This window comes from Capra hircus, chromosome 6 (genome assembly GCF_001704415.2).
Source record: "Capra hircus breed San Clemente chromosome 6, ASM170441v1, whole genome shotgun sequence".
Lineage (NCBI taxonomy): Eukaryota > Metazoa > Chordata > Mammalia > Artiodactyla > Bovidae > Capra > Capra hircus.
The window spans coordinates 21,979,872-22,000,334 of record NC_030813.1 but is presented as its reverse complement, the minus strand read 5'-3'; the positions used below and the strand labels follow the sequence as shown (position 1 = coordinate 22,000,334).

At 36.0% G+C, this 20,463-nt stretch overlaps 1 protein-coding gene across 5 annotated transcripts in view; it reads right to left on the bottom strand.

Moving 5' to 3' along the window:
• The window catches only part of CENPE (centromere protein E), a 77,681-nt gene that overhangs the window by 28,591 nt on the left and 28,627 nt on the right, over window positions 1-20,463 (bottom strand). For all 5 annotated transcript variants that reach the window (XM_018049252.1, XM_013964484.2, XM_018049250.1 and 2 more), the window contains 14 exons: window positions 18,637-18,759; window positions 18,385-18,550; window positions 17,836-17,990; window positions 17,024-17,338; window positions 16,642-16,914; window positions 16,343-16,501; window positions 10,036-10,239; window positions 7,832-7,990; window positions 5,757-6,047; window positions 5,475-5,633; window positions 2,098-2,382; window positions 1,793-1,951; window positions 1,297-1,578; window positions 596-868 (listed from right to left, as the gene is read on the bottom strand). In XM_018049252.1, coding sequence (XP_017904741.1) covers window positions 596-868; window positions 1,297-1,578; window positions 1,793-1,951; window positions 2,098-2,382; window positions 5,475-5,633; window positions 5,757-6,047; window positions 7,832-7,990; window positions 10,036-10,239; window positions 16,343-16,501; window positions 16,642-16,914; window positions 17,024-17,338; window positions 17,836-17,990; window positions 18,385-18,550; window positions 18,637-18,759 — 3,003 coding nt within the window. The remainder of the gene's footprint in view (window positions 1-595; window positions 869-1,296; window positions 1,579-1,792; window positions 1,952-2,097; window positions 2,383-5,474; window positions 5,634-5,756; window positions 6,048-7,831; window positions 7,991-10,035; window positions 10,240-16,342; window positions 16,502-16,641; window positions 16,915-17,023; window positions 17,339-17,835; window positions 17,991-18,384; window positions 18,551-18,636; window positions 18,760-20,463) is intronic.

Here is a 20,463-nt window from a genome sequence, read left to right as displayed (position 1 = left end):
ATTTTGGGGGTTACTGTAAACAAAAGTCTGTATAGTCAAAGCTATGTTTTTTCCAGGAGTCGTGTATGGATATGAGAGTTGGACCATAAAGAAGGCTGAGCGTGGAAGAAATGGTGCTTTTGAACTGTGGTGTTGGAGAAGACTCTTGAGAGTCCCTCAGACAGCAAGGAGATCAAGACTAGTCAATCCTAAAGGAAATCAACCCTGAATATTCACTGAAAGGACTGATGCTGAAGCTAAAGCTCCAATACTTTGGCCATGTGATTTGAAGAGTCAACTCACTGGAAAAGACCCTGATGCTGGGAAAGATAGACGGCAGAAGGGAATGACAGAGGATGACATGGTAGGATGGCATTACCAACTCAATGGACATGAGTTTGAACAAGCTCTGGGAGATGGTGAAGGACAGGGAAGCCTGGCGTGTTGCAGTCCATGGGGTTGCAAGGAGTCGGACTCAACAACCACCACCATATATCCATCCCTTCAGTTTTCCCCAAGGGTTGGACCATTTTTACATCTCCACCAACTCTATCAATCACAGTTCTTTTAGGACACGATTTCACATTTACAAGTTGGGTGAAAGATGGTAACTCACTCTATTTGTTGTTTCTCTTAGGTTTTCCTTGAGCTGGTCTATCTCTACTTTGAGAGTCTCCTCCATATTCCTAAGGTCATCTCTTTCTTTTGTAACAGATCTTATTTCTGCAATATTTTCATTGAGTCTCTGAGTTAACTTGATGTTCTCCCATTCTATATTTTCTAGAGTTGACTTTTGGGCCTTAAGTTGCTTCTTCAAGTTTTCCATTTCACATATTTTTTCCCAAGTCTCACTGACATCCTTCATCTCAAGAAGCTGAAGTTCTTGAATCTGTGAAAATTATAAAGCAAGTTAGGACATAGGCAGAAAATATTAGGAAAAAGAACTATTTCTATAATTATGCCAATCATCTTTATATTTTAGTTTAATGTATGTATTATTTTCTTCCTTAAGGGATATGCAGAACACAATAATCGGATGTCATTTTCTAAACAACACGAGACCTACATTTGCCTGTCAGTATCTGAATTCCCTAAGACTCTCTGGATATTTGTTCCCTGATCTGTCTTCTCTGAACTATTCCATGCATTATCGTTTCTTGGTACTCCTTCAGAAGAATGTAAGTCGCTTTTAGTTCTGCTTTGATCTTCTGTTCCTTTATGATTCCAAGAAAATTAATCTAACTTAATAGTGAACATCATCATTATCACCTCAACACTACTTTTATAACCAAAAAACATCAAAAGAGGGTAACTTACATCAGCTACAATTTCTTTAGTGTTTTCTTTGAGTTGGTCTGTTTCTTTTTGAAGGGCCTCCTGTATCCTTTCCAGTTCATCTCCTTCCTTAATTATGGTTTTTAATTCTTCCTGACTTGCCTGAAGTTTTTCAGTCAACGTGAGCCTCTCGCTTTCTTTTCTTTGTAGTGACGAGCCTTTGGCTTTGAGATGTTCCTTTAACTGCTCCAGTTCACTCATTGTTTCCTGAGTCTCACTGATTTCCTTGACAGTAATAAACTGTTTCTCATAAAGCTCTTGAGTCTAAAAAAGAAAAAGCCAAAAATATACTTGCATGCAAACACACATAAAAACATGTGCTTATATATGTGTGTGTATACATATATATATATTTTTTTTTAAGGAAAAAAATCTAGGATGCTTTTTAAAACAATTTAGTAAGTAAACAGTAGTCTTTGTAATCTAGTTAGCTACCTCCCTTAAATTTTCTTCCCCTGTTCCTTTACTCCCATTTTACCTTTTTCTGTAATTTATCATTTGCTGTTTCCAATTCCTGTTGAATGTGTGATATTTCAGTTTCTCTCTTTGATAGATCTGCTCTTAGTTTACCAATAATTTCCTCTTGTTCTTTTAGGTGACAATGAGCAACTTTAAGTTTCTCTTCAGTTTCTAGTTCCTTTATTATTAAAGGAAATTGCAAGAAAATTTGAAGACATTATAATCATTACATGGTAACGAATTCCTTTTCCCCAAAGGTTTAGTTTTTACCAAGATATCTGCTTACAGAATATTAACACACACACACAAATGAATGACACCTACTTTAGCTGCCATTTCTCTTAGGTTTTCTTGGAGTTGGTTCTTTTCAGATTGAAGAAGTTCTTGTAGCCTCTGAAGGTCAGCTCTCTCCTTAGCTACAGCTTTGACTTCATCATGACTTTCTTGAAGTCTTTCAGACAATTCGAGCTTTTCCATTTCTAGCTTTAGTAGTGCTGAGTCTTTGAATGGGTCCTTCAATTGCTCCATCTCATTCATTATTTTCTTAGTCTCACTGTCCTTTTCTTTCATATTGAAGGACTGTTCTTGTTTGTCTTGAGATGTTTGGATCTAAAGAGAATCATAAAATGATACAGTTGATACCCAGAGATGCTTTATTTCATTTTTGGGGAAAAGAAACAAGGATGCTTTCTAAAACAATTAAATCAGGGATTTAACAGCTCATTTCCAGAACAATATTTCCTCTCACCCACACACTCTTCCATTATTCAGATATTTAACACATTTATTGAGTATTCATTGTGTTATCAGTATCCTATAATATTAGAAGTTGGAGATGAAATGGTAAATGAGACTTTACATGATTGGCCTTTTTGAGACTTATATGTTTTAGAAGGAAAAATACATATTATATCAAATCTTAACCAAACAGAGGTGGTGGGTTATTTCAGGGTACCAGTGGCAAACCTAATCTATTCTAAGTGATTAGGAAGGCTTCCTGGGGGATGGAAAGCTTCAGTTGAGATCTAAAGGCTGAGAGCGCTTGTTAGGCAAAGAGGAGTATGGAAATACTACAGGAAGGAAGACCAGACCATCTGAAAGCTGAGAAATGTGGAAGGGCAATAGACTAGAGTTGCCTGAGCCCAACGAACAGGAGGAAGAGTAGATGAAACAGGGGTAGAAACCAGCAAGGTCTGGGATCCAGGGTCATTTAATAGCAATAATAAGCTATGAAAAAGTTTTAAGGCGAAAACATCACCTTGGCACAGAATGGGGAATGAATTACAGAAGTATGAAATGAATGGAGAGACCAGTTAGGAGGCTATTGCAGGAAAGCCAGAGAGAAAGAATCCTGGCTTGGATTAGGGTATTGGTAAAGTGTGCTTTGGATGTAAACTGGAGAAGAAAATTATGACAGAATACGGAGAAGAGTGGGAGGATTTCACACACAGGCACATGCCTTAAAATCAACAAGGTTTTGATTCTTGGATTATAGAGGGAGTGGGGAGGAAGGGATAGTAGTAGGGTTGATTCTCAGATTTCTGACTGGATCAGTGCGGGAAATGGTAATGCCTTATGGGATGCTGGAGAAATAAGTTTAAACACAGGGAGAAAACAGTGTTTTGGACTTTATCCCTTCCTGTAATTTAACACTGCTTTTTCTAAATCATTTTCAATACTTAAGAAAACAAGTATCTTCCCTGAAACATTTTCCTTCATTATCCATAGTTTCTTAGTATTTATGAGCAGTTTTTAGTTGTTCTATTTCCAATCACTTCATAATTAAGAGATACTTAAAGAAAACTGATAGGAATATTATAACTATGAATGCTCTCTTTCTCACTTATAAAATATAAAACACTTATTAAATGGGAGGAAAGGATGAGACATACTTTAGCCAAAGTTTCTCTCATCTCTTCTGTTGGTCACGTTCAATCTGAAGTGCTTCTATTGTCATTTTAAGATTCTCTCTTTCCTTAGTGAGAGATTTTATCTCCTGTGACTTTCCTGAAGTTTTGCAGCCACCCTGAGACTTGTCACTTCTATACTTGCTAGTGTTGCTGAATCTCTGGCTTTGGATTGTGCTTTCAACAGCTCTGGCTCATCCACTGTTTCCTGAGTATCAGTGATTTCTTTCACATTAGGAAGTAGCTCCTGTTCCTCATGAAGCACTGGGATCTTGCGATAGTCATATAATACTAAGGATATTATCTAGACAATGTAGTCATAATTTTTAAAGGGAAAAGATGAGGATACTCTCCACAGCAATGGAAGTGATTTTAAACCTTCATGGCCTACCATGGACCACAAACTCCTATTACTCACTTTCCCTTGATTCCTACTCAAGCTATTCATGACTGCTAGTCATATTCTGTCATAATTTTCTTTTTCTCCAGTTTATATCCAAAGTATACTTTATCAATAAATTATTAATCCAATCAGTTGCATGCTTCATTTCTATCAGTTCAGTTCAGTCGCTCAGTCATGTCCAACTCTTTGTAACCCCATGGACTGCAGCATGCCAGGCTTCCCTGTCCATCACCAACAGCTGGAGCTTGTTCAAACTCATGTCCATCAGGTTGGTGATGCTAGCCAACCATCTCATCCTCTGTTGTCCCCTTCTTTTCCTGCCTTCAATCATTCCCAGCATCAGGGTCTTTTCAAATGAGTCAGCTCTTCGCATCAGGTGGCCGAAGTATTGGTGTTTCAGCTTCAGCATCAGTCCTCCCAATGAATATTCAGGACTGATTTCCTTTAGGATGGACTGGTTGGATCTCCTTGCAGTCCAAGGGACTCATAAGAGTCTTCTCCAACACCACAGTTTAAAAGCATCAATTCTTCAGTGCTCAGCTTTCTTTATAGTTCAACTCTCATATCCATACATGACCACTGGAAAAACCATAGCCTTGACTAGATGGGCCTTTGTTGGCAATGTAATGTCTCTGCTTTTTATTATGCTGTCTAGGTTGGTCATAGCTTTTCTTCCAAGCAGCAAGCATCTTTTAATTTCATGGCTGCAGTCACCATCTGCAGTGATTTTGGATTCATCTCTATACTAGTTCTGATTCATTTCTATACTAGTTCCATTTTACTGATTCATTTCTATATTAGTTCTCAAATACAACAGGAGAAAATTCAGAACTGAGCAGATTATATCCCAATAAATGAATGGCCTCATTCTCAGATGAATTCTAATGCTACTTAACAAATTTTTTATGTGTAAAGATTGATTCTCTCTTTCCATGATCACTAGTGTTACTGTGTTACTTTGCATATCATATTCCTGCATTTATTAAATTGGAATTGAGAATGTTTTTTATATGCTCATACTGGGGAAAAAGAACAATGTCTTATTCATATCCATACTCTCAATACTTAGCACACAACTGGCTTTTAACATAGGTTGGTCTAGTTTATGTTTCATTTTCTCCATAGCATTTGTTATTATCGTAAATTATCCTGTTCATTTGATTGCTTATTTATTGATAATCTCTTTCCACTACAAAATAAGTTCTGTGACTGCAGAGGATCTGTCCACCTTGTTCCCACTTTATTTCTATAATCCAGGACTGTTCCCGATACATTAAAAACTCAATAAATATTACTCAATAAATGAATTATTTATAACCCATTCACTACCTATCTTTCCTTCAAAGGAGAAAGAAAAGGGAAAGAAAGTAGGAAAAGAAGAAAGGACAAACCTTTTCTTGCAGTTCAGGACCGGATTTTTCTAAGTTCTTCTGAGTATTTATTATCTGAGCTGTCTTCTCAGAAATGTCTCTTCTTAGTTCTTCAATAGTTTCTTGGAGTTCTTTTAGGTGCATGTGGGCCATCTGTAGTTCTTCTTTTGTTTCTAGACCCTTTATTAGGAAGTGAGATTTAAAGAATAATTGTGAGAACATCATCCATACTGCCGCCCCCTTTCCAACTGACTCAGTCTTTAAAGAAACATTTAATAGATGAAAGGAAAGGCCATGACTTACTGTAGCTTCAATCTGTCTTATGTGTTCTTTAAGCTTATTTCTCTCTACTTCAAATGACTCCTGTAATTTCTTTAGGTCGTTTCTTTCTTTGGTTATGAATTTCATTTCCTCACAATTTTCATGAAGTTTCTGAGCTAACTCTATCTTCTCAATTTTTATACGTTCCAATGTTAATTCTTGGTTCTTTAGTTCATTCTTTAAGTTTTCCATTTCATTCATCTTTTTCTGCATCTCACTCATCTCTTCTTGTGCACTAAGCAGTTGCTGCTGTTTTTCTTGCAGTTGTTGGCTCTTAAGAAATACAGTTTTTATAATTACTATTTTGTCTATACTCTCTTAAAATTCTTATGTAAAATCTACTTTGCAAACTGAAATAATCATTATCATAGCCTTGTCAACTACTCCAAAATAAGCAGACAAGGGGCATTAAAAGTAAAATAACCTTTTAGGTACAATGTCTAGTGGGTCAAATAGTGTCCCACAGCAAATTCAAGTCTACCCAGACCCCAAGAACCTGATCTCCTTTGAAAATAGGGTTTCTGTAGATGTGATTAGTTAAGGACTGAGAAGGAATCCTCCTAGATTAAGGTCGGCCCTAAATCCAATGTGAGTAGTTCTTATAAGAGACAAGAGGACACACAGAGACACAGAGAAGGTCCTATGAAGATGGAGGCAGAGATTGGAGCGATGTAGCTATAAGCCAAGAAACACCAACGTCAGCTAGGAGTCAAGGACAGGAAGAGGAACTAAAGGATTCTTCCCTAGAGCCTTTGGAGGGAGCCTGGTCCCACCAATACTGTGGTTGTGAACTTCTAAGATCCAGAACTGTGAAAGAATAAATTCTTGTTGTTTTAAGCCATCAAGTTTATGGTAATTTGATACAAAAGCCGTAGGAAACTAACACAGTGCCACTAGGTTAATTAAGGAAGAATGTGAAAATGAGAAAAACTAAAAAACAGAAGGGATTAATTAAATATGCAGACATTACTGTGCCAAATAACTATAATTCCACGTCTCTTAAAAACTTGAATAATTTACCTCCATTTCTAGTGAGGGCCATATGAAGTGGCCCAAACAAACAATGAGGCATTAACTTTTACATAAGCTCAATGATTTCCCTTCTTTAGGAGGAATATGAAATAGAAATTAGGTTTTAACATATTCAATTAGGTTATAGTAAAAGGGATGAGAATTAAGAGAATCCATATTAGGAAAAAATATATATAAGCACAATGGAAATGACTATATATTATCTGTAATGAATGTGATACTGCTTCCAGAATACACAGAAAGATCTCAGTGGATGCATTTTAGAATTACTTGGGGAATATAATTATTACAAGAGACTTAGGCTTGTCTACAAATTTTACAATAGCATCTTATTGAAAATATCTAAGTGATAATATAGTTATCCCTTGTTACCCATGGAAGAGTAGTTCCAGGACCTCTGCAGTTACCAAAATCCATGAATGCTCAAGTCCCTTTTATAAAATGACAACTATTTGTATATAACCTAAACACATCCTCTCATATACTTTAACTCATCTCTAGATTACGTATGATACAGAATACAATATGAGTGCTATGTAAATAGTTTCCCAAGTGTGGCAATTTTGGGTTTCAGTTTTTGGAACTTTCTGTATTTTTCCTCTGAATATTTCTGATCTGTGGCTAGTTGAATCCATGGATGCAGAACCTGCAGATACAGAGGGCTGACTGTAGAGATGAATTTCACATTTCAGAGCAAGACTAATGCATCTTTACAAGGGCAGAATCTTTGTTTTGTTGACCAATGTATCTCAAGAGACCAGAATAGTGCCTGGCTATGGTAGTGCTCAATAAGCACTTGATGAACGAATATATCAAATGACTTGTTTAGAAAAATGAAGGCCTTCCCCCATCTAAAGACTCCAGAATAATATAATCATCACAAAGGATATTGGTTAACATCTCAGTAGGAGCTGAAACTGTCCAAAATATTGTCCATTAAGATCTGTTCATCTGAGAGGTTATTTCTGGAATTTAGGTTTACTGGAATAGGAAAAATGACCAGGAAGATAACTTTAAAAAGTCACCTTTTCCTTTAGTTTTTCTTGAACTTCTGATAGTTTTTCACAGGTCCTAGAAAGCTCTTCTTCTTTCTTAATGGTATGGTTCTTTTCTTGTGCAACAATATCCTGTTGTTTTTTAAGTTCATTTCCAAGAAATCTTAATTCTTCCTGGTTTTCAATGGTCTAGAATTTTTTTTTAAAAGTTGAGATCAAAATAATACTCACATTTAAGAAATCAGGTAAAAATCAGAATTTACTTTAGCCAAAAAATGAAGAGATCATGACAAACTATATTGGAAAAGATTAATTTAAGAAGTGAGGCTTTAATCATATAAATGGCAAGAATCTGATTTGTTAAATACTGTTTCTTCATTGCTCATCTTACATTCCTATCATGAGAATTAGAACTGGGTTTAGTATTTTATCATGAGAGATTTGCTCAGTTTCTACTCCTAAGCCAAAAGACACTTTTAAGCTTTTGTTGACAACAGATAATATGAGACACATCTATATATCTATATATGGTTATGGTCTTTTCATATGCTGGAATGGCTTTGATTTTACACTGCTTAATAGCAAGGTCAAAATGGCAGCACTGTTTGGTAGCAGGAGGTGGACTAATCCAAGTTATTAAGCTTAAACAGTAACATCCTTAAGTATTCTTAAGAATACTTAGCATTCTTAAGTCACAAAAACATTTCAAGCCAGAGACTGATAAATGAATATGACTTTTGTCTGTATTGTTACTTACAGTCAATAATTCTAACCAAACAGACAATCCCAAGAAACAGAAAACCACACAGAAGGTCAGGTGCTACTCTGATCCATAGCAAACTTCTCAAAGTATTAATTTCATTCTAGGTACATTATATTACCTCTAAATTTAGAAAAAATACTAAAGTAGGTTTGCAAACAAACATTAACAATAAGCAATTAAAAATGAAGTAAAAAATCGCAACAGCATATATAAAAGAAACATTTAGGAACAAATTTAAGGAAATATGGAAAAGATCTGTAGACTGAAAAATATTACATATCACAGACACAACAAATAATTTATAAAAAGATAAACAACGGCTAATAAGCAATCTCATGCTGCTGCTGCTGCTAAGTCGCTTCAGTCGTGTCCGACTCTGTGCGACACCATAGACGGCAGCCCACCAGGCTCCCCGTCCCTGGGATTCTCCAGGCAAGAACACTGGATAGTAAGCATGAAAAGATGTCCAATATCTTTATAGTCATTAGGAAAAGGCCAATGAAAACTATGAGGCACACGTCCAACAGAATGGTTAACATTAAACACAACAATACTGTGAAGTGCTGGTGAGGATGTGGAGTCACCAGAATTCTTTTAATTTGCTGATAGAAATATAAAATTGTACAACTACTTTGGGAATCAACCTAGTAAATTTTCAGCAAGTTAAATATATATCTCCCTATGATCCAGCTATTCCACTTAGATATTTATCCTAGAGACATAAAAAACAAAATCTCCATAAAAATATTTGTTTATGAATGCTTACAGCATCATTATTCAAAACAGCCAAATAGTGAAGAGAATCTAGATTTCCACCAGCAGGAGAAAGTCTAAACAAACTGTAGTCTTTCCAACAATGGAATGCTACCCAGCAATGAGCAGGAGAGCAGAAAGAAGGCATGGGCTCCCCAGGTGGCGCTAGTGGCAAAGAGCCTGCCTGCCAACGCAGGAGACATAAGAGACAAGGGTTCTATCCCCAGGTCGGGAAGATTCCCTGGAGGAGGGCATGGCAACCCACTCCAGTATTCACGCCTGAGAATCCCACAGACACAGGAGCCTGGTAGGCTACGCTCCAAAGGTTGCAAAGAGTCGGACACAACTGAAGCAACTTAGCATGCACACACAGAAAGAAGACACAAAAGAGTGTATGCCGTGTGATTCTATTTGTATGAATTTCTAGAAGAGACAAAATGATTAAGGTAAAAACCATAAGGATAGTGACTACATGGGGCAGAGGTTAAGTTTGGGATTGAGTAGATCAGGGATCAAGGGAACATTCTGGGGTGATGTTCCACGACCTGATGAAAATGGAAAGTCCACAGTAGAGATATTTGTCAAAAGTCATCAGACTGTATACTTGCATCTGTTACATTTATCACATGGCATGTAAGATAAACCTCAATAAAATTGTAAAAGTCTAAAGTATACAAGGACGAAAACGAACTGCAAAGTTTACAGTGCTTAATCCTACCATTTCAATGTTTTCTCTTAGGTCCGTCTTCAGTTGCTCCTTTTCTGCTGTAATACTCTCTAACATTTGTTGCAGTTCATTTTTCTCCTGTATTAAAGAAAATATCTTTTTCTCTTGCTCAGTTAGCTCATTATCCTCAGCATCTGTGATCAGAGCTTGAGTTTTTGTGGTTTCCAAATTTTGGCTTTTATCTATGACAACCATCTAAAATATAAATACAGTAAAGAATTTCTTAGTTAACAATATTTTAATAATAATAATAAAAATAGCCAATACATATTACTTTATATCATGTAATATTTTCATATATTGACATACTTGATCTTCACTATAACTTTATGAGGTAGGTACTATTATTATCTCCATTTGACAGATGAGGAAATAATCCCAGAGAGGATAGGTCACTTGCCCAAGGTCACTCAGAGATGAATAACCAGGTTTTGAACCCAATGCTCTAGCTCCAGTGTATGCTCTTGTGCCTGATCACTAATAAGAACTACCTAAACAGCTGACAGAATGTCGTCCACTGGAGAAGAGAATGGCAAACCACTTCAGTATTCTTGCCTTGAGAACCCCATGAACAGTATGAAAAGGCAAAATGGTAGGATACTGAAAGAGGAACTCCCCAGGTCAGTAAGTGCCCAACACGCTACTGGAGATCAGTGGGGAAATAACTCCAGAAAGAATGAAGGGATGGAGCCAAAGCAAAAACAATACCCAGTTGTGGATGTGACTGGTGGTAGAAGCAAGGTCTGATGCTGTAAATAGCAATATTGCATAGGAACCTGGAATGCTAGGTCCATGAATCAAGGCAAATTAGAAGTGGTCAAGCAGGAGATGGCAAGAGTGAATGTTGACATTCTAGGAATCAGAGAACTAAAATGGACTGGAACGGGTGAACTTAACTCAGATAACCATTATATCTACTACTGTGGGCAGGAATCCCTTAGAAGAAATGGAGTAGCCATCATGGTCAAGAGAAGAGTCCAAAATACAGCACTTGGATGCAATCTCAAAAACAACAGAATGATCTCTGTTAGTTTCCAAGACAAACCATTCAATATCACAGTTATCCAAGCCTATGCCCCAACCAGTAATGCTGAAGAAGCTGAAGTTGAACGGTTCTATGAAGACCTACAAGAACTTTTAGAACTAACACCCAAAAAAGATGTCCTTTTCATTATAGGGGACTGGAATGCAAAAGTAGGAAGTCAAGAAACACCTGGGGTAACAGGCAAATTTGGCCTTGAAATATGGAATGAAGCAGGTCAAAGGCTAATAGAGTTTTGCCAAGAGAACGCACTGGTCATAGCAAACACCCTGTTCCAACAACACAAGAGAAGACTCTACACATGGACATCACCAGATGGTCAACACCAAAATCAGACTGATTATATTCTTTGCAGCCAAGATGGAGAAGCTCTATACAGTCAGCAAAAAACAAGACCAGGAGCTGACTGTGGCTCAGATCATGAACTCCTTATTGCCAAATTCAGACTTAAATTGAAGAAAGTGGGGAAAACCACTAGACCATTCAGGTATGACCTAAATCAAATCCCTTATAACTATACAGTGAAAGTGAGAAATAGATTTAAGGGCCTAGATCTGATAGACAGAGCACTGAAGAACTACAGACAGAGGTTCTTGACATTGTACAGGAGACAAGGATCAAGACCATCCCCATGGAAAAGAAAAGCAAAAAAGCAAAATGTCTGTCTGGGGGGAATTACAAATAGCTGTGAAGAGAAGAGAAGCGAAAAGCTAAGGAGAAAAGGAAAGATATAAGCATCTGAATGCGGAGTTCCAAAGAATAGCAAGGATAGATAAGAAAGCCTTCCTCAGCTATCAATGCAAAGTAATAGAGGAAAAGAACTGAATGGGAAAGACTAGAGATCTCTTCAAGAAAATTAGAGATACCAAGGGAACATTTCATGCAAAGATGGGCTCGATAAAGGACAGAAATGGTATGGACCTAACAGAAGCAGAAGATATTAAGAAGAGGTGGCAAAAATACACAGAGGAAGTATACAAAAAAGATCTTCATGACTAAGATAATCATGATGGTGTGATCACTCACCTAGAGCCAGACATCCTGGAATGTGAAGTCAAGTGGGCCTTAGAAAGTGTCACTACCAACAAAGCTAGTGGAGGTGATGGAATTCCAGTTGAGCTGTTTCAAATCCTGAAAGATGATGCTGTGAAAGTGCTGCACTCAATATGCCAGCAAATTTGGAAAACTCAGCAGTGGCCACAGAACTGGAAAAGGTCCGTTTTCATTCCAATCCCAAAGAAAGGCAATGCCAAAGAATGCTCAAACTACTGCACAATTGCACTCATCTCACATGCTAGTAAAGTAATGCTCAAAATCCTCCAAGCCAGGCTTCAGCAATACATGAACCGTGAACTTTCAGATGTTCAAGCTGGTTTTAGAAAAGGCAGAGGAACCAGAGATCAAATTGCCAACATTCGATGGATCATTGAAAAAGCAAGAGAGTTCCAGAAAAGCATCTATTTCTGCTTTATTGACTATGCCAAAGCCTTTGACTGTGTGGATCACAGTAAACTGTGGAAAATTCTGAAAGAGATGGGAATACAAGATCACCTGACCTGCCTCTTGAGAAACCCGTATGCAGGTCAGGAAGCAACAGTTAGAACTGGACATGGAACAACAGACTGGTTCCAAATAGGAAAAGGAGTACGTCAAGGCTGTATACTGTCACCCTGCTTATTTAACTTCTATGCAGAGTACATCATGAGAAACCCTGGCCTGGAAGAAGCATAAGCTGGAATCAAGATTGCCGGGAGAAGTATCAATAACCTCAGATATGCAGATGACACTACCCTTATGGCAGAACATGAAGAGGAACTAAAAAGCCTCTTGATGAAAGTGAAAGAGGACAGTGAAAAGTTGGCTTAAAGCTCAACATTCAGAAAACGAAGATGATGGCATCTGGTCCCATCACTTCATGGCAAATAGATGGGGAAACAGTGGAGACAGTGTCAGACTTTATTTTTTGGGCTCCAAAATCACTGCAGATGGTGATTGCAGCCATGAAACTAAAAGACACTTGCTCCTTGGAAGGAAAGTTGTGACCAACCTAGATAGCATATTCAAAAGCAGAGACATTACTTTGCCAACACAGGTCCATCTAGTCAGGGCTACGGTTTTTCCAGTGGTCATGTATGGATGTGAGAGTTGGACTGTGAAGAAAGCTGAGTGCTAAAGAATTGATGCTTTTGAACTACGGTGTTGGAGAAGACTCTTGAGAGTCCCTTGGACTGCAAGGAGATCCAACCAGCCCATTCTAAAGGTGTTCTTTGGAAGGACTGATGCTAAAGCTGAAACTCCAATACTTGGTCACCTCATGCAAAGAGTTGACTCATTGGAAAAGAGTCTGATGCTGGGAGGGATTGGGGGCAGGAGGAGAAGGGGACTACAGGGCATGACATGGCTGGATGGCATCATCGAATTAGTAAACTCCGGGAGTTGGTGATGGACAGGGAGGCCTGGCCTGCTGCGATTCATGGGGTCACAAGGACTTGGACACGACTGAGCCACTGAACTGAACTGAAACAGCTATAGATATTAACAATTATCTTTATGTATGATGGGTTAACCAGATTTTATGAAAAAGTAAGCTACTTTGAGCTCTATCATTTTATTTCTTTCCTTAAAAGCTGGAAATCATTCCCTAATCCCAATAAGAATATTCCCAACTTTCATTTTCAGAGGTAGTGCATACTTACTTACAATGGCAAGTATGTGCCATTGTAAGTATACATGTAGAGGGCAAAGTAATTTTGGTAGAAATATATCTCACATTATAATAGTATAATTCATCTTTTCTTAATATATAATTTTCAATTACTGCTTAAGAAAAGCATGTTTATAAATTCATTTATCCATAATAAGTCTTAACCAAATGTAACTTAAAATGTGAAGTCCCTGGTAAAAGGAGACTAAGGCTAACATCACAATTGTTGCCATGAAATTAGGTGTTACTATATAACTTTATACTAGTCTAATAAATATTCAACTCCATACTGGTCACATATGTCTTTAAAAGTTTTTATAAAGATCTATAATAAATGTTAGAAAATAATCTGAAAAATAAAGAGAAAAAATATCATCAATGTCACCAACACAACCACTATTAGAATTCTGGAATATTTCATTCCAGTGTTTTCTATTAACTTTTAAAAAACATAGCAATCATCATTAATTTACATATATCAGATTCATTGTAGCTTTTGTTTTTCATGTAGATCATATGCATTTTCCCATACTACTATGTAAACTTCAAATTAGTATTTTTAGTAGTTTCTTTGTTCTCTAGAGTGGATATGGACAAACCAACCTTTCTTTAGTTACCCTCTTAAGTGCTGGCAATACTCATGAGCTTCTGACAATGTTGCACACCATGGAGATAACTATATGAGAAATTAAGGTGGGGAACATACAGCCTGTGGGACCAGTTTGTCAGATACTATAATTCACACTCCTGAATCTTTACTCCTAAACAAAGGAATATCTATAAAGACAAAGAAGACCGAGACAAAGTATTCTATTATGATAACCAAGGTACATTTAAAAACTGAACTCAGACTAGGAAATATTTCAGCTACTGTGGTTATGAGTAAAATTTAATTTCTGTTGAGACACACTAGAGAAACTGCATTTCCAAAGAGAGAGACATCAAGTAGGTTGAAAATGGGCACTCCAAGAGGATTTCTGACAGACCTACTAATAGACCTCTGTGGTGCCCAGAATAGAGGGGTCCTAGGAGATTCCTGGACCCTCTTTTTTATCTACATGGGTGATTCCAGCATGAATACGGTTATCATTGGACCAAGGTAATCTCAGCCTTCCCGCCCAGACTTCAAGACCTCTAATAAACAGAATGGTGCCGAAAATCCCATCAGGCCCTTTGTCACCATGGAAGCTTCTAGCATGAACATAATACTACAGAAGCCAGGTGGTCCCAATGAGTATAACTTCCCTTACTTCTCATTTATTGTCTCCTCACGTGTGTGTATGTTAGTCATTCTGTCGTGTCCAATTCTTTGTGACACCATGGGCTTCTCTGTCAGTGGAATTCTCCAGGCAGAATATTGGAGTGGGTTGCCATTTCCTTCTCCAGGCCTCCTTCTCATGGGGCACTATGATTGGATTAGTTTTAAAGCAGATATACATTGTTATATCTTATTCTAAATAAACTATTCATAAAACCTTCCCCTTACGAAAGCAGAAGTTATAAACCTCAAATCAAGGTCAAGAACCTTTGGCCCACGGTTGATCCAAATTATAGATAAGCTGAGAACATGAGATAATAGAGGAAGTGAAAGGCCTTAAGCATAGGAGAGAGAAGAGAAAGTTCCTTTTCCAGCACCAGAATATTGTGTGTCAGGGCAGAGGGGAAAAAAAGAAGCTAACTTAAACTGTACAAAAATTTAAAACTTCTGTGCATCAGAGGACACAATCAACAGAGTGAAGACAGCCTATGAAATGGGAGAAAATACTTGCAAATCATAAAACTGATAAAGGGTTAATATCCAAAAAACAGAATTCTTACAACAACAAAAAACCAACTTAAAAATGGATAATAACTTGAACAGACATTTCTGCAAAGATAAATACATAGTTTACAAACAGTCTGTGATATTTTGTTATGGCAGCCCTAGCAGACTAATATGCCTCCCTTTAAAAAAAAATCACCATTAGCATCCCAATGCATATAATTAAATTCATAACTGATTGAATAATCAGTTAAGTATTACTTTTTTTAAAGCAGTTTTTCTCCTAAAGTCTCAGGGCAAAATGAATCTTACTATCCAGAATGAATTAAGGTAAGATTTAAGCACCTAAGAGTAAAATTAAGGCCCAAACCCTAGAAATAGACACAAACATGATATACAGGTTGATTCTATAGCAAACTCTAAACAAACAGAAAGTATACAAAATCCAACATAAAACAAATATTTTAGTCATAATAAGCACAGAATCTTTCTCACACTCTTAGACTTCAGTGAGTTCTGAAGATGTGCAAATTATATCAGGTCTCAGAAAAAAGGTCAGCTCAAAATCTGAGTTAGTACTTTTTGTCTTTTCCTTTTCAAATTGATGGTAAGCAGTTTTATTTGAAGTTATTTCAAAGACATTAGGCTTAAGCATGTAAATTATTCTGAGTTATTACTACTGTGAATAATAAAGATTGAGATTACCATTATGTACTTTAGTGTTTGAGGTTAAGGTTATATACTTAAGTGTCAAGGTTTTATGATAACTTTGACCAGAAACACTCTTTACCTTTTCCTGAAATTCATCCCTAGTTTCTTCTAAGTTTTCTTCTATATGCAAATTCTTGGAAGTTTCCTCAGAAATTTTCATTTTTAGCACGTTAATTGTTTCTTGGTGTTGTTTCAAAGACTCAAGCGCATTTCGTAGCTGTTCCTGGGTGTCTATGTTCTTTGTCAGAGAAATAGAAAACAATTTTCATTAGAATGTGAAACAATGAAAATAATTTTACCATTACTGCTTGATTGTAAATAATAAATAAAGGTTTTTAAAGAGGCTCTAAGATTTCAAAAGTTCAGTCAAAACCTTACCATATTTATAGTATCCTGAATGTCACTTTTGAGTTGGTCCCTCTCAATTTGTAGGCTCTCTTGGAGTTGTTTTTGATCATCTTTTTCTTGGGTTAAGGTTTTTACTTCTACTAATGTTTGTTGAAGTTTCTCAGTAATCAGTGTTTTCTCCTTTTCTACCATTTGCAGTCTAGATTCCCTACTTTCTAATTGTTTCTTCAGCTCTTCCACTTCGTTTGATCTTTCTTGAGTCTCAGTTGTTTTTTGTTGAAGTTCTTGGGTTTTGTGAGAGAGCTTTAAGATGAGAAAAAATAAATGTGAAAAGCAGATCATTCTGCGACATATATATGGAAGCAAAACCCCAGAACAACGATCATTTCCCTAGAGGATGTCCTGCACTAACCTCTGTCTTCAAAGCCTCCAAATTTAACCCAAGTTCTTCAGCTTCTTTAGAGAGATTTCCTATTTCTTGATTCAATTTTGCATTTTCTTCAAGGACCATCTTATACTTTTGCTCAAATTCAATATGGTGATTTTTAACATGTTGGAATTCTTGATCAGTGCTTTCACAACTCAACTGGGGAGTTGGTAGGTCATTTTTAGTGCTACCAATTTCTTCAAGTAAACCTTGAATTCTACTTTCCTTATCAACTACTTCAGAAGACAATTTGTCTTTTTCTAATGTTACTATATAGAGCTCTTCAGATTTATCACATATCTATGGAAAAGAAAGAAAATTTAGCTATGAAAGCAAGATATGATTTAGTTGACCAGTTTTGAGGAAAAGAACTTTCTTTACCTTACTCCCTCCCCATCAAAGACACTGAAATTAAACAAAGGTTTGACTGAGGAATGGCAATATTTTTCTTGTCATATCTCTTTAACACATATTATCCTGTTTAACTTTACTTTCAAAGCTTTGCTTTCTAATCTCTGGTTCTAATAAGAATTGCACACAGAAGGGCACTCAGTAGAAACACAATCAGGATGTGTCTTTAAATCCTTACCTATCATTTTAAAATGTTTTCTGTCTTTCTGATGAGGCAGGCATTGCATGATTTTTCTTAGAATTTTACTTGTATTTCTTTTGCTAACAAACTGAATCAAACATTTATAGTCTCTCGCCTGGCACTTTATAATAAATTATGGCAAAATATTTAGGGTACTTCGCAAAGGTTTTTATATCATGAGTTGTTTTCTTGAAAATATGTTTACCTCTTTCCTTAGCATTTCTACTTCTGAAGGTAAAGATTTCAATTCTGACAGCAAATTAACTTCATTACGCAAAGTTTCATTTTCTTCGACTGCTTTATTTAATTCTTTTTGTAGATGGGTTATTTTTCTTTCCAATTCCATATTAGACAGAAAATCTAGAAAATTTTTAATAAGTTTAAAACAGCTTGCAATTATTGGGTCAATCTAAATTATGCATGTAGTTAGATTATTTAATCAGATTGTATAACATTTATTAAAGAAAGAGTCAGTGTAGGTAAATAGTTAATTCAATAGTTAATCACCTTGTCCAAGATTGGGTTCAATTTATTTGAGAAATAATTTTTAAACTCTTCTGATTTAATGTCTGATATAAATGATTTAACATTTATAAATTTTGATACCAAATGACAGTAACATTTAACATTAAGCAATTAAAAACACCAGAGAATAATGGATTTTTAATCACTGGAATAAAGCTGCAAAATCTTTTAGGTATTGTTCTATATAAAGACAGATTTGCAAAGAGGTAAGTCTGAAATGATAAAATACCTTTTGGAACTTTGCCATCTATAAGGGAGGTGAGTTTTGTTATTTCATTAAAAGAAGATTGTAATTCTTTCTCCAGATCAACTTGCATTTTCTTTTTCGCCTCCAACTGACTTTGATATAACTGAGTATCATTTTCCATCTGCTTGCATGTACTTGCAAGTTCTTTCTATTGAGAGAAACACTGTAAATTCACAGAAATGTACTTTGAAATGAATTTCAACTGTTATTGTAAATATTACAAAAATCACTCACCATTTTCTCTTTCAGCTTTAGATTTTCACTTCTAAGAAAGGCTGATTCTCTCTTAGCATCAAGAGCTACAGTTTCGGCATCAAGCAGAGTCTGTCTCATTTGTTTTAGGTCTTCAGTGTTTTCCTTTACACATGACAAAAAGGATTTAGTGAAATCTAATTTTGTTAGATTTGGAAAAGCCAATATATATATGTATGTTATTCCTAAGAAATGAAAAATGATTACAATAATGCAAATTACCAAGTGTATTTTTAGAATAGATAAAAATGAACAACATTTTTCATAATAAAAATATTTTAGGGAATTTTAAGGGGTTCAGTGGTTAGGAGTCAACGCTTTCACTGCCAGGGGCTGGGTTTGACCCCTGGTCAGGGAATTAAGAGCCTACAAGCCATGCAATGGAGCCAAAAGAGAAAAATTAAAAAAAAAAAAAAATCTAGCTATAATGTTTCAAAATTATACATGCATTGTGTAGAAGTACTATAATAATTCTGCTACTGTTTAGAAAGGATAACATAATTGTTGCTCACCTAGCCTGTTAGAGTTTTCTGTGTATTTTTGTTTTCTGCTTTACTCTTTGTTTATGTTTTGTTTTGGTCATGCTGCAGGGCAAGTGGGATCTTAGTCCCCCTGCCAGGGACTGAACCTGTGCCCCCTGAAGTGTAAGTGTGGAGTCTTAACGACTGGAGTGCCAGGGAAGTCTTTGTTGTTTTTTTTTAAAGTTACTCTCTGCAAAACATGACAGATGTATACTTAATAGTTAAAATTAAGGATGTTTAATAACAAATTAAAAAAAGATAAATAATTCAGTAGAAAAATAGAGAAAGGATATGAATAGGCAACTCACAGAAGAGAAAAAGGAAATGACTGAAAAATATGAAAAAAAATTTAGCTCACTTTTAGAAAGAAGTGGCATTTTAACATGACTTCAGCCATACATGAATTCAACCATATGTCCTTGGCAAAATATTAATGGGTGCATGCATGAATCAATGAACTGGATGAATAAAGAGAAAGAAATAAACAACAATTTAAAAAATGGGCAAAGTCATCCCTGGCGGTCCAGTGGCTGGGACTCCAAGCTTCCAGTGCAGGGTGCCTGGATCTGATCCTTGGTTGGGGAACTGAGATCCCACATGCCATGTAGCACAGCCAAAAAAATTTAGAAAAAAAAAAGGTGGTGGTGGTGGGGAATTCTTATTCTATCAATAGACACGCCAGGATCATATGAAAGTGTCTTCCTCTCCAAGGCCTTAGAACAATAAGAACACTTTCAAAAAGATCATTTGCCATTAACAAAAGGTAATAAAAGAGTACCAATAGAAGATAACTAAAAGTACTCTGAAAACCTCAAATGCAAACAAAAGAAGAACAAAAGCAGCTAATAATCTAAAATTTCTGGCTAGAAATTGCTGCCTTTTAAAAAAAGAGAGTTAAAAACTAGAATTCAACTGATACTTTCTTGAAATAATCAAGTGAATTGAAAGAAAATAGGAAAAAAAAGCTAATTCCACCATAAGATTCATTACTGTTTAATAGCACGATCTTATACTGACCAAAATAACCTAGAGCTACAGTTTCTGAAAAGTATCAAACTGTTAAAATAGTTACCTCATTATAATGAGAATGCATTAATATTTATATTAATGAAATAGAATTAATGTAATTTATGAAATCATGCTCAATTACATGTTTTATAGTTCTAATTACTAATCAATGTCAATTGCTTACCTGAAGATATCGATCATATATTTCTCCATGCATTTGTATAAAGCAATTGAAAAAAATTTAAAAAATTTTTAATTACTGATTTTTAATGGAAGTCAG